The sequence below is a fragment of the Danio aesculapii genome, chromosome 21 (genome assembly GCF_903798145.1).
Source record: "Danio aesculapii chromosome 21, fDanAes4.1, whole genome shotgun sequence".
NCBI classification, from domain to species: Eukaryota; Metazoa; Chordata; class Actinopteri; order Cypriniformes; family Danionidae; genus Danio; species Danio aesculapii.
Window position 1 is genome coordinate 24,049,354 of NC_079455.1, and position 14,267 is coordinate 24,063,620.

At 34.4% G+C, this 14,267-nt stretch overlaps 2 protein-coding genes across 4 annotated transcripts; one reads left to right on the forward strand and one right to left on the reverse strand.

Annotated features, from left to right (window-relative positions):
- Positions 1 to 1,714: 1,714 nt before the first annotated feature.
- b9d2 (B9 domain containing 2) lies at positions 1,715 to 4,795 on the reverse strand. Of its 3 annotated transcripts, none has more exons than XM_056446256.1 (4): positions 4,650 to 4,795; positions 3,857 to 3,950; positions 3,239 to 3,364; positions 1,715 to 2,305 (listed from the first exon to the last, which is right to left on the reverse strand). In XM_056446256.1, the coding sequence occupies exons 2-4, from the start codon at positions 3,942 to 3,944 to the stop codon at positions 1,992 to 1,994; spliced, it is 528 nt and encodes a 175-aa protein (XP_056302231.1). In that variant the 5' UTR covers positions 3,945 to 3,950; positions 4,650 to 4,795; the 3' UTR covers positions 1,715 to 1,991. The 3 variants fall into 3 exon arrangements, with proteins under 3 accessions (XP_056302231.1, XP_056302232.1, XP_056302230.1); XM_056446257.1 differs by having other exon boundaries at positions 4,635 to 4,795; XM_056446255.1 differs by lacking the exon at positions 4,650 to 4,795 and adding an exon at positions 4,532 to 4,628.
- An 8,159-nt stretch (positions 4,796 to 12,954) lies between these two features.
- Positions 12,955 to 13,917, forward strand: LOC130214781 (odorant receptor 131-2-like). Its single transcript, XM_056446602.1, has one exon. It carries the CDS (start codon positions 12,955 to 12,957, stop codon positions 13,915 to 13,917), a length of 963 nt encoding a protein of 320 aa, XP_056302577.1.
- The last annotated feature ends 350 nt before the right edge of the window (positions 13,918 to 14,267 follow it).

Consider the following 14,267-nt stretch of genomic DNA (forward strand, 5'->3'; position numbering starts at 1 on the left):
ATGTGTATGTGTATATGAATATATATGTATGTGTGTATATATATATATATATATATATATATATATATATATATATATATATATATATATATATATATATATATATATATATATATACACACATACATATATATTCATATACACATACATATATATATATATATACATATATATATATATATATATATATATATATATATATATATATATATATATATATATATATATATATATATATATATATATATACACATACATACATACATACATACATACATACATACAGCCGGTCAAAAGTTTAGGGTCAGTAGGATTTTAAAATGTTTTAAAATAAGCTTATTCTGCTCACCTCACAGGCTACATTTATTTTATCAAAAATACAGTACAAATTGTAAAATTGTGGAATGTAATTGCACTATAAAATAACTGTTCAAAAGTAGTTTATCTTTAATTTAATCATTTATTTCAGTGATTTTAATGATGAATTTTCCGTTTCATTACTCAGTCACATGATCCTTCAGAAATCACTCTAATATTAATCATTATTATTATTAATAATACTATTATTATTAATATTATTAATGGTAATAGTAATAAAAGCAATAATGACTGGAGTAATCATTTCATTTGAAACTACATACAATAAGAAAGCAGTTATTTAAAATTGTAATAGTGTGTATTACAACTAATTTGGTAGATTGTGTGGCTTTATATGAAAAAAGTACCTTCATCTGAAAAGTTGTGAGGCAAATGGCCTACAGAAAGTGATAAGTTTGACCCAACCAAAAGAATCGTGTTCCTCAGGGCGTTCCAGTTGGGTATAACTGTCTTGTATATTCTAGAATCTTCAGGGCGGGGTCATATACTTTGTTGTAACGTATTTAATGTTTTGTTCTACATTCTACATTTGAGTTATGATCCTTGAAAAAGCATCGTGTTAATGTCCTCATGAACTGGAAGCTGCGGTTGTTGTTTTTTTTTCATATTGTGACGCAGTTCCTAGAGAAACTGAATTATAAATGAGCAAACATAATCTGACAACTTAACTGAAAAAAAAGCAAGAAGTGCACTTTCAGATGTCAATTAACATTTAGAAGGGCTATTTTTTTTTTTCTTAATGACATGCACAGATTAATTGTTCACCACAAAACTAGAAATGTGAGCTAACAAAACATGGTTAGTTTTGATTTATTGGGGACTTAAACATCACTGCTGAAGAACTTTTCCTACATAAGAACTATGGTCAGCTTAATTTTATGTATTAGAGTAATCTAATTGGACCGATATAAGATTCTGGCGGTATGATAGCATTCACAGAAATATCATGGTTTCACGGTATTGTGTTTACTGCTCTAATATTAATATAATAATATTAATTATATAAATAATTATATAAATAAATAAAAAACTTTGTCCCCCTTTGAACAGAATATATTTTATTTTGAGAAACATTTAAAGTATTTTGGAACAGTAAACATGTCAGGCTAAATAATTCAAATGAATCATTGACTTCTGCTGTCTTCATTAGGTTTCAAAACACTGATTTCTCTACCATTTAAACCAGCATTTTTGGATATCTTTTCTGCTGGAGATACTGTTATCTCAGAATAAAAATATCAGAATATTTTGGCGGTTTTAAAACCTTGATATTTCCAAACCGCGACATGCCTAAATCTAATACATTGGTGAGCTACCCAACAACGCTGAAGCCAAATGCATTGATGAATACCAAATTTAATTGCATCAGATCATAATACAATGCTATAAAACATACAAAGTGTGCAAAAAAGCAATACAAAAGTATCATTTGAGATGTGAAGCACAATACATTATCAGCCTGCAGACATAAACCCACCACTCACTATTTCACTCAACTTATTCTATGACACAATATATACATGTTTGTACCTCTAGTCCAATATAACAAAATATTTGACCTTCTTTTCACTCCACACCCTCCTGATCTGAAATATGTCCTAACCTGCGGTCCATCAGCTCTCCACACCATATCTGTCAAAGTGGCGCAGAATAATGCAGAGCTCCAGCTCAACTGTGCCCATGCCGACCGTGTGCAGTCTGTATCGGTCTGCGCCACTGTAAATGAGGTCTGGCGAGCGCAACTGAGGGCCTCCTCCGACAAACATCTCCGAAAGCTGATCCTGCCATGATCCCAGCGGCCGCCACGTCACGCACTGAAGACGATGCTGACCTGGGCTTGATGGCACGTGGATATAGCCATAGCCATACAACTGGCATCGGCCAAAAGAATCCTGATGCCACACTTGCAGATGAAGCTTTGGCCATCCTAGAAGCAGAAACACATTCTTTAAAGAGGTTTTTGGTTTGGTGCGCATGTGTACTGATCAAACTCAATATTCATTCATTTTTCCTTCAGCATAGTCCCTTATTTATCAGAGGTTGCCACAGCGGAATGAAACGGCAACTATTCCAGCATATGTTTTTACGCACCGGATGCCCTTCCAGCCACAATGCAAACTCCACACAGAAATGTCAACTGGCCCAGCCTTGACTCGAACCGGTGACCTTCTTGCTGTGAGGTGACAGTGCTAACTACTGAGCCACCATGCCATCTACAAACTCAATATTCATTCATTCATTTTCTTTCGGCTTAGTCCCTTTATTAATCAGGGGTCGCCACAGCGGAATGAACCGCCAACTTATCCAGCATATGTTTTACGCAGTAGAGACCCTTCCAGCCGCAACCCAACACTGGGAAACACCCATACACTCTATACCGCATGTCTTTGGACTATGTGGGAAACCGGAGCAACCGTAGAAAACCCACGCAAACACAGGGAGAACATGCAAACTCCACACAGAAATGCCAACTGATCCAGCCAGGGCTTGAACCCCTGACTTTCTTGCTGTGAGGCGATTGTGCTACCCACTGCGCCAATACAAACTCAATATTTTAATTTCAAATAAAAATTGATTATTGAATCCTGATATTGATCTTTTAATAGATGCTGTTTTGGTTGATGTACGAGTATGCTGAACCTCCAGTTCAGTAATAACAATTTTTTTTTATTACTTTTGATTTTATTTAGTAAACATGATCATTCCAACTACTTTACTTTGTTAAAAACATAAAGCTAAAAATATATGCAGCATTTTAACCATAGAAATACATCAACAGCTTGTCAATTTGCATTCAAATACTCCAGCAAGTGATTCAGTGTCAATTTGGTAGTTGAGGAATGAACAATAGGTCTAATACCTTGCAGACCCTTAGTAGTGTAGTGCAAATCAATGGGATGACTCCAGTATGCCATTTCCCCAGTTTGAGGCATATCAACTTGAGTCTGGCCTTCCCTCAGACCAGAGAGAAGTCTCCACGCTCCTCCTAAATGACACAAAATGAAAATATACTTAAAAAAACGTTTTGGTCTTTAACATGTTATGCTTATACAGACCCTTTTCACAAGTCTGTTATGACGCGTTTAATGGACATCAGCATCAAAAGTGTCTGAAACATTTTTAATATTTCGATTGTTTTTTTTTTAATGTATGAACATTTATATGTATTTAAGTATGTATTATATCATCTTTGCTTCAAATTATAAAAAAGCAAATTACCGCTTGTGTGAGGCGTTTCTAATGCAGTGTCTATGGGACAGGACAGTAAATTTGATGTTATTCTCTTCTCTAACTGCCGTCATCAATTTTTTCCTTTTTCTGAATGTTTTTATAACACCATCGTGGAGTTTTTCTTTTATTATTTGAGCAAATAAGATTGCAAAAAAAACCATTCAACTCATTCGACACTATGACGACTTCCGCTACTGAGAAACCCGGAAATGTGAAAAGATCTATAACATAAAATCAAAAGGAACACCTGTGTGAACACCCCATTTGCAGAAGAGGCTGTTCTGTGGGAAACCGGTGGCCCCAATGATCTGTCCAATGATATGCAATTCTGCCATAAGAGTCTGAAATAACAATATTTTTCATGTTAGTTATCACATTTATCAATTCAAATGATTATTTAACCACTTTATTAGCACATTACATTATTTAGACTCATACGTGTTCTCTTTATTGCTCCTACATGTAAATTCTGATTTTTATTTAATATACTTTGCATCATTTTTTTTTTCATTCAAAATCTAAAAATATACTATAAATGCACTTTCAGACTTTTATTTATGTACATTACAACGGGTTTAGATAACAGGTTTTACGGTCCGCCAATAACCCCATCTGTAACTACTGAGGTAAAGTTGGTTTTATATTCGCACATTTGTTCAGTAATAAATTGTGACACGCTCTCTATATTGTTTACCATGGTAACTTACCTTAAATATGACTAACGTTACAATCACATGTACGTTAAATATGACTTAAAAGCAACATTAGCACTATTTAATTTAATTGACTGTGAGCAATGATGTACGTTGATAATCGTTGGCTGCTTATTTGACTTCACTATTAGGAATTAGCAAAAATACTTTACTGAAATTCTATTATTAATAAGAAAGTCCGAATGTGTGCATATAAAAACCAATCTAACCTCAATCTGGTAAGTAGAGAACATTAAATTGAGCAGAAAAGCTAGCGCTAGCTAATTAGCAACATTCACAACTAACGTTACATCGATAAAGTAGAATGGTCACTGTAAGCACGCGTACCACAGCGAACACAGTCACCGCTATAGATTCATTGATCGGCAAAACTGGAAAGATTGTAAACCGAGCAATAATGTTAATCCAGTAAGCTTTTGTGCAGTGTTTACAGCGCCTTCCTGTCGCCAAGGCTGGACTTCCTTAGTAACACATTTCATCGTGTCCTGTGTTTCAGGATAGTGTTGCTTTGATCAGGTTTGTTACTGCCATCTGCTGACAGAAGATTGAGTTGCATGGTAAGCAAACAAGGAGGAGTCAAGCAGGAGGAGAAATGTGAATGTGACTCGTGCTCTTATCGTATTTAACACGTGTATGTCCTGTTATATGGTATGCTATGTACATGCTTGTCATTAACTCTCTATTGCACGCACTATGATAGACCTATAAACAAACAATTGACTGTTTTTCTTTTCTTAAAATGGCTTAACTTGAAGTGCTGTTAAAAAATAATACTAATAATTATATATATATATATATATATATATATATATATATATATATATATATATATATATATATATATATATATATATATATATATATATATATATATATAAAAGGCAAATTATATAATATGATATAAGGTTTATGATATAATAGTGGATCTAACTTAAACATTTCTAACTTCCTTATTCTCAATTTTCAAATAATTAATTTAATTAATAATTCTGTTGTTTGAAATGTTGTTTGTGTGAATTTAATTGTTGTTGCTGGCACTGTTTCAATTTACTTTAATCTTCTACGTGAAGCTGCTTTGACACAATCTACATTGTAAAAGCGCTAAAGAAATAAAGGTGAAATGAATTGAATTGAATTGAATTGAATTGTTGCTGCATTATAAGCTTTAACACATAACTTATAAATGACACCTTATACATACTTTCCAGCAACTTTTATTTCAACAGCTTTTATTTATTCCATTCTTTCTTAGCTGAATATTATTTAAAACAAATACAATAATATTATCACTAATAGAACCTTTTCATATATTACATGCATGCATTCCTGTTAGCTCAAGTAATAAAAAAACTCAATGACAGTGTTTTCACAACTTTCAGAAAGAGGAAAAAATGTGTAAGACAAAACAGCAGCCAGAAGAGAGAACAATGTCAAATGTACTGTTCTGTCACACCTCACATTGTATTAGACGCACCTCACATATGTGGTAAATAATTTTGTGATTTAATGCAAAGCTTATATAATATACATACTTTTTTTATCTAAAAATTAAAAACTTTGAAAGATTTAGGATGCTTATGTTAAATGTCGTCTAAATCACCGTCTAGTGAAAAAATAATACGATGTGCAAAAATAAAGCCCTGCACCCTACACAATATTTTGTTTTAGTTGAAAGTACTGAAATAAAAGTCTCAGGAACTTCCTGTTTACACTGATGGTAAACTACTGCTGCTAAAGCAACACAGAAATGAAGGTAAATCACGCTCTAAGTCTATCTCTCTTCTTTGTATATGTATGTAGTTTGGATGTACTGTAGTTTCTTTGTTTGTTTTCTTTGGATTACATGGTGGTTAATGTTAGTGAATTCCTTGATGTCAAATACAGATAAACTTTGATTGATTCATTGATCTGTGAGCAAGATCAACAGTTTAATCTTCACTAAGACATAATATTCTAGATGATGCAATGAAATAATTCAAGTTGTTCTAAAGTGACATTACGAATTAGCATTGGTCAACTTCAGATGAGAATTTGTGGTGGAATAAAGTAAAACATTGTTTGAGACTCTCAGTGGAGGCTCTTTTTATTATTTATTTACTTTACACACTTATGCTGCTGAACTGTGGAATAAACTGTTGAGATTGTGTGTATGATTGCTTTCGGGCCTGCTGCCTACACACAAATCACAGCAGCGCTAATACAGGTATGTGCCAAAAATTAGAATATCGAGGAAAAGTCCATTTATTTCAATAATTTGTTTCAAAAAGTGAAACTTGTGTGTTATATTAGTTCACTACACACAAAGTGAAATATATTTTAAGCCTTTATTTGTTTCATTTTGAATGATTATGGATTAAAGATGAAAAGATCCTAAATCCAGTAATTCACAAAAGTAGAATATTTCATGTGACCAATAAAAAAAGGATCTTAAACATGTTGGCTTTCTGAAAAGTGTGTTAATGTTCTGTATTATGTCCTCAGTACTTTGTTGGGCCTCCTTTTGCACTAATTACAGCATCAAGGGGCTGTGGCGTGGAGGCGGTCAGCCTTCGACACAGTTGAGTTGTTATGGTAGCCCAAGTTGTTTTGATATCGGCCTTCAGCTCGTCTGCATTTCGGGGTCTCTGTTCCCTCTTCTTTCTCTTGACAATAGCCTGTAGATTTTCAATGAGATTTTTAATAGGGGGTGTTTTCAGTCAGTTTCCTGGACAATTAAGAACAGGGCTACCATGGTCCTTAAACCAGCTACTGGTAACTTTGGCACTGTATGCGGTCCGAAATCCTGCTGGAAAATAAAATCATCATCTCTACAAAGCTTGTCGGCAGCAAGAAGCATGAAGTGCTATAAAACCTCCTGGTATAGAGCTGCGTTGACTGTGGATAAAAAACAATGGACCCACACCAGCATATGACATGTCTCTCCAAACCATCACTGACTATGAAAACTTCACACTGGATATTAAGCAGCTTGACTTTTGTGTCTCTTTGCTCTTCCTCCAGACTTTGGGATCTTGATTTATAAATGAAATACAAAATCTGCTTTCATCTGAAAAGAGGACTTGAGACCACTGCACAACAGACCAGTCATTTTTCAGCAAAGACACTTGTAACATAATTTTTGGTTCGGAAGTTGACACATGTAATTCTACAGCTGTAGCCAATATCATGCAGACATCTGCATGTGGTGGTTCTTGATGCTTTGACACCAGCCTCAGTCACCCTTGCTTGACAAACTCTCTAGGCTGTGGCCATATTGTGCACCTTTTTTCCTTCCTCTTAACACTCTATTAATATACTTACATACTTACATAATTAGTGGACTACATTGAGACACAGGGAGCCTACAATGTTGAACTTTGTCATGATATTCTAATCTTGTGAAACACTGGATTTAGGAATTTTTCATCTTTAGAGATTAAAATTGAAACAAATAAAGGCTTGAAATGTTTCACTTTGTACGTACAGTATGAACTAATATAACACACAAGTTTCACTTTTTGAAACAAATTATTGAAATAAATGGACTTTCCTCGATATTCTAATTGTTTGGCTCACACCTGTGTACAGCCTCAGTGCTACTCGTGTGCTATTGCTCATACGTATTACTTTAATTGAAGCTGTTTGTTAAAATGTTCTTTTTTTATGTGTAACTGAGACAGATAAAATGCTATAGCTAAAGGTTTTGGCCTAAATTGAGCAATTTTGGAAACATAAGATCTACTGCCTTGCCCAAAACAACAAACACTATTTTTAATATAAAGATTTTTGATCCTTAATTTAATTTAATTTAATTTTTTCATTTTATAAAGTCTTCAAACTATGATAGATCATTCTTTTTGCAAACGTTGTAACTAGATTTTTAGTTGTTTTATGTTTGACAGAGAAAGTAAAATTCATTTGAATGCTTGTCACTACAAATCACCGCCTTAGAATATCTCCTGGAGATGTCATGTTTATTTAATGCTTTATTGTTTACACAGCACACTTAATATCAAGGGTGAACAAAACAACATGAGCAAAACATAAGGTTTTCCTCTCCCTGTGGCCCAGATTAAGCTCCTCAGGAACACATCAGCAGTGCATTTCAGACCCTCAGAGAGCACATTTGTACAAGACAAATAGTAAATATTTAATGAGATTCATCACAGAAACACACGGGACTGTGTGAATGAGTTCTGATGCAATGCTTATGATTGACATTATGTGGTTATGAGAGTTCAGATAAACAGTGTGTGATATGAACACACACATACAAAACTGAAAACAAGATATTTTACTTTTTTCTCCAACATAACATGCATGCTTGGTGGCTACTTCTATTTACATACTACCAAAATAATGTGTTTAATATTTAATCTTTATTAAACATTTGGGATTACATTAACAGTAGTGATTGATTCACAAATTCAAAACATTACAGATTAACTGGATGTTTTAGATCATATAAAACAAGCCATTATAAGTTCTGAACAGTACTCTAAATGATATTCAGTTTAAATGAGAATTTGCATAAAATCAGGGCATAGGTTATGCATCAAGTGTAAGTTGGGATGGTGAGTTAGGCATTTGGTCCTCTTTTTATCTGGATTTGGTTGGATGTTGGTAGACACTGAAATGGTTGCTTGTGTGTTGGGTCTCCGTTCTTATTGCATTGGGCCCACTCTTTGATCGGGGCTCTTAGGTGATTGAAACAAATCATGGAGCCCCTATTTGCACAAAATGTGTACTGTACATTGCCAGATTGGAAAAGTATTAAATCATTGTGATTTCATTGTGTTAATTTCCCCTTCTTTGGATTTTGTCATGTGAAAGGCAATCAATGACAAAAAGGATTTAAAGGATTAGTTCACCCAAATATGATATATATTTCAATAATTACTCACCCTCATTTCATTTTAGACCCCAGAGACCTTTGTTAATCTTTTGAAAGCAAATAAAGATAATTTAGATGAAATCTGAGATCTCTCTGACCCTCAATAAACAGCAAGGGTCCAGAGATGCTCAAAGTCCAGAAAATGAATTAAAAACATTCCATGTGACTTCAGTTGTTCAACATGTTTGATGTAGGCTAACTGTGGGCAATACAATGCATCCATGTTGTTGTATGACTCTCATGACAAAATGCCGTAATGCCTCTGATAAACATGCACCCTGATGACCTGATGAGGAAAAGAAAACATTGGCAAAACAAAGCAAAGATATTTTTTACAGTTTTTCACAAAAGGTTGTCATCACTGAGACATTACAAAACTCTACATGATAAGAAAATAATTCAAATACTTGTTCTAAAGGGATGTTTTTGAATTAGCAATATTTTTTCTTTTTTGACAGTGAGCTTCAGATCAATAATACAAAGCTACAAAAACACGTAAGTGTGCCAAAAGTCTGTAAAATTGACTTTATTTGAATATACCCAGATAGCAATACCTTTAGGCCAATTCTGGCTACAATGTGACACTTTTGGCACAGTCTTTGCATCGGTAAGAAGAAAATAGTCCACACACAGATGTGCAAACCCTACAAATCCTTTCTGGCTGACTGACTTTTTTTCTCAGATTTTTTATGGGCTGCTTTCAGCTCAAAGCAAGTCTGCTGTCTGTGTAGTTGTGTTCCTCCATCTCCAGGCCAAAGTTCTTCTTGCCGTGTCCTGTCCGCATTTAGATGTGTGTATCTGAGTTCTCTTTGCTTTCAGTTTAATTTTGTGTATCTGACTTATGCTTGAGTTCTTTTTGAAATGACACATCCACTTTACATTAATTTGTGTGTATTCAGAATAAAGAAGTCAAAAAGAAAGAGCCTAGATGACATTAATAAAAAAATCAAAACCTGATGTCAGATGTTTGATTAAGTGTGCTCCCTTTTCCAGCTACAAAGGAAGATCCACTCTTTGAAAAGCTTTTCTACATAACTTAAAGTTAAATATTTAACTCGTGTTTAGAAATGTATGATGATTAGTTGCAGTTATCTAAAACTTCTGAAATGGTGTACACATGTGATATTTCACCTGTTTATAAGCATGTGATGATGAACTACTATGTGTAGGACTTGGATTATGTTATATTGTATTTTTATTTTCTCCTCTTACTGCATTGTCAGTAAAGATTCATTTATATTATTGTTTAAGTCATATGTCTGTACTGTTAACTGTAATGTAATTGCATTGTGACACATTCAGTACGTTTATATGGACAGCGATACTCTGATTTTAATATGATTAAAACAATACTCTGATTAAGAGTCTACCATGTAAACAGAGAATTTTCATTACCTCAATCCGGTCAAAGTCATAATCGTAGTAAATACAAATCGAATTAAGACATGTGGAGTATTCTCATTTTAGTTGAATTATTGAAGCACAGTACAGACAGGCAAACACCTTTTATTTCTGCTGTTTGACACTGTATTCTCTGCCGTTAGTACAGAACTACAGCCACCCGCATCTCTAATAGCTTAGGGAACTCCTTGAGACTCATCACATTCTCAATCACAAACGCTGTCCTGAAATTTTGGATGTTTTCTTTCCATTCAGTGTGTGGTATCAAATTCCACTAAAACCACTCTCTCCTATCATTTCTTCCTTTTTATAATCTCATTCAGTTCCACAGAGTTTGTCACCAGTGCATGAATGAAATGTTGCTGAATGAAAGTGAAACTGCTGAACTGCAGTTGAAGTTAAAAAAAATGAAAACGAAACACCCAAAATTACATAAAACTCGGGAGGAAACACTGGATAGTGAGGTGATGTAATGACATTAATTGTTCTATGTGGTATAACATGTAAAACAGGAACATGAAAGGAACATTCAGTAACGCTTAATTTTGATGATCCATTTGAGTATTAGTAGACTGTCTGCTTAATATCTGCTGATACTGCTCCTTCAGCAGACATTTAACTGAATATAGGAAACTTTGCAAGTACATGTCAACTTACACTAACCCCAACCTAACAGTCTACTTATAATCTAATGAGAATTAGTTGGCATGTAGATGCAGAGAAACTTAAGTTCAACAAACGGACCATCAAAATAAAGTGTGAACGAACATTCTAAAAGCAACTTGTATAAACACCTTAATCATATTAATGTCTTATTCAGATTCAAATAACTAGTTCAATTACTGATGTCCATGTAAACATAGTCATTGATTGTTTAAATGAACTAAGGGTAAGGCAGACAGATCTGTCAGATATTCAGAACTGTGCCTGCACCAAGCTACTGGCAGATCTGGGCCAGATTAGAATGTTTATGTTGGTTTCCAATGTATGTGCTGGTTTTTGGCAAAGGAATATAGGCATATGGTGGACCATAACGTTCGTTTTTTTTTGTTCGTTCGTTTTCCTTCGGCTTAATCTCTTATTTACCAGGGGTTGCCACAGCCGAATGAACCACCAACTATTCCAGCATATGTTTTATGTAGCGGATGTCCTTCTAGCCACAACCCAGTACTGGGAAACACCCATTCGCATTCACACACACTCTCATACATAATGGGTAATTTAGTTCATTCAGTTCACTATAGCTAGTGCCAGACAGAATCTGTGGAGAATTTTGTAAAATTAGTTGATTTATGCAGAATTATTTTAGGAGTATCATAACTAAAAACTTAATATATGAAATAAAAAATAAGGCCTTGTTAACTTTTAACATTTACAGTGCAAATACAATTAGATCCACTTATTTGATAAACAAAGCAAGTCTCTTATACGATATATTTACTAAAACAGAAAATATTACTTTACAAACAGCATTGTAAATAAAATAAATGAACATTTTCACATTAGTCAATAATATTACTGAAATTAATTTAAAAACTGAATAAATATCAATTTACACACATTTACACAAGTAAGTAAATAGACTCAATGATGGGCTAAAAATATGCAGCTATATGCAGATATCTGTGTCTGCAGATTTCTTGTGGGCCTACTTATAGTGCATGTCTTTGGACTGTGGGGGAAACCAGAGTACCCGGTGGAAACCCGCACCAACATGGGGAGAACATGCAAACTCTATACACAGAAATGACAACTGGCCCAACCGGGACGTGAACCAGTGAACTTCTTGCTGTGAGGTGACAGTGCTGAGCCTCCGTGCCAGCCAGACCAGAACATATGACAGGTTATTAGCAAAATCTGGAAGGATGTGACGCTTAGAAAACTGTGGTTTGTTATTGAGAGATCTCATTTCAGTAACAAGTTGCTCTGCCTACCAGTAAACACATTAGATAAGATCAGGTAAAAAAGGCACAGTAAGTATGTGCGTCGATAAATCATTTGTAAATACTGCAGTATTTCAAAAATAATAAGACAAATACTGGCACAAGTAAACACATCACTGCATTTTTTTTATTTACTTTTAGTACTGTTAGTCTGGCACTTGGTGAAATATTAACCAGTATATGTTTGTTTGTTTTTAACAAGCATCCTGACACACACACACACACATACATGCATACATACATGCAAACCATCCACTGGGATTCAATACATAATTCATGACAGCTACATTACAATGATATTTAAAGCGTGGCACTACCTATTTATTCTCTGTGCCTTTGACAACATCAATAAGAGAAGCAAGGACTTTTTTGCTTGCAGTATTACAGCATCTGGTCTTTTTCTGTGCTACTGAAGATGTCTAATTCTACTGTTACCAATTTGAACATCACACAGACTATATCACCAATGGATCGAGATCTGAAAACCATTTTGTCTGTGTCCTCGTGTGTCATTTTCCTCTATGTCAATGGAGTCATGATCTTCACCTTGAGGAAAAAAACTGTTTTCCAGGAGACGTCTCGCTATATTCTGTTCGGTCACATGCTTTGGGTCGACACGCTTAATCTTGTAATGAGCGTAGTGTTATTTGCTTGTGCTGTTTTTAGGCCTTTTGTTATGAAAATTGTCTGTCTTATACTTCTTGTTGCTGCGACAGCTCTCTATCAGGTATCTACCTTGAATCTGGCTTTAATGTCATTGGAGAGATATGTGGCCATCTGCTTCCCTCTCAGACATGCAGAAATCACCACTTATGGAAGAACCAACATGGCTATCAGTGTAATCTGGATGATAAGCTGGATTCAATCCCTGTCTGAGATTGTTATCTTCTATTCCATTGATACTACCAACATAGCGGTGAATTTGTTCTGCTCTAGAACTACTCTTTTCAGACTGCAGATTTATAAGAATCTTGATGTAGCTTTCACATGCGTATATTTTGTGTCTGTGTGTTTTATTATCATCTTTACTTATGCTTCTATAGCAGCTGTGGCTAAAACTGCCTCTGGTGATAAAGCATCCGCCAAAAAAGCCACCAAGACTGTCCTTCTGCATCTAATACAGCTGGGTCTATGTGCTGCATCTATTTTAGTGGGAGTAATTCAAGAAGTCATTTATGTTTTTACCAGCTATGCCACTACGATTAGTCTTATGTTTTTCTTCTTTGTTGTGTTTATGATTTTTCCAAGATGTCTAAGTCCTCTTATTTATGGTCTGAGAGACCAGGCCTTCAGCAGTTTATTTAAATACTATTTCGCATTTGGTCTCAAAAAGCCAAGCAAATGTAATGCACAGATGCATTTAGGTGGAGGCAGCTGATTGTAGAATATTGAAATAGTAATAAAAGGCTTGGTACAGTAGATAATGTTACTTAATAATTAAGATACAAATGTTATCTCTAAAATGGCAAAATGTAAACTTGAACCAGATATTGGTGTAAAAAACAGATGTATATGAATCATATTAAACCTTTATCACCACAAATTTAATGACCACAAACATGAGAAAGTGTTTCAAAAGTAAACAACTGTCCATGTTTTTGCATCTTTTCTGGCCCAAATATAATTAATATTCACACTGTCTGAGTTTTGTTGTTGTTGTTGTTGTTGTTTTTATTGTTGTTGTTTTCCATTTACCACACTGTTTTATAGTTATTATGCAAAATGTGC

What these genes read in the sequence shown, in the direction of transcription:
- b9d2 (XM_056446255.1), bottom strand. Translation starts at nt 4,555, where the DNA reads ATGTTCTCTACTTACCAGATTGAG. An exon ending in CAAATGGGGTGTTCACACAG is followed by an intron (nt 3,365 to 3,856) that starts GTGTTCCTTTTG and finishes TGTGTCATTTAG; the next exon opens with GAGGAGCGTGGAGACTTCTC. An exon ending in CACTACTAAGGGTCTGCAAG is followed by an intron (nt 2,306 to 3,238) that starts GTATTAGACCTA and finishes TTCTGCTTCTAG; the next exon opens with GATGGCCAAAGCTTCATCTG.
- LOC130214781 (XM_056446602.1), top strand. Translation starts at nt 12,955, where the DNA reads ATGTCTAATTCTACTGTTACCAATTTGAACATCACACAGACTATATCA.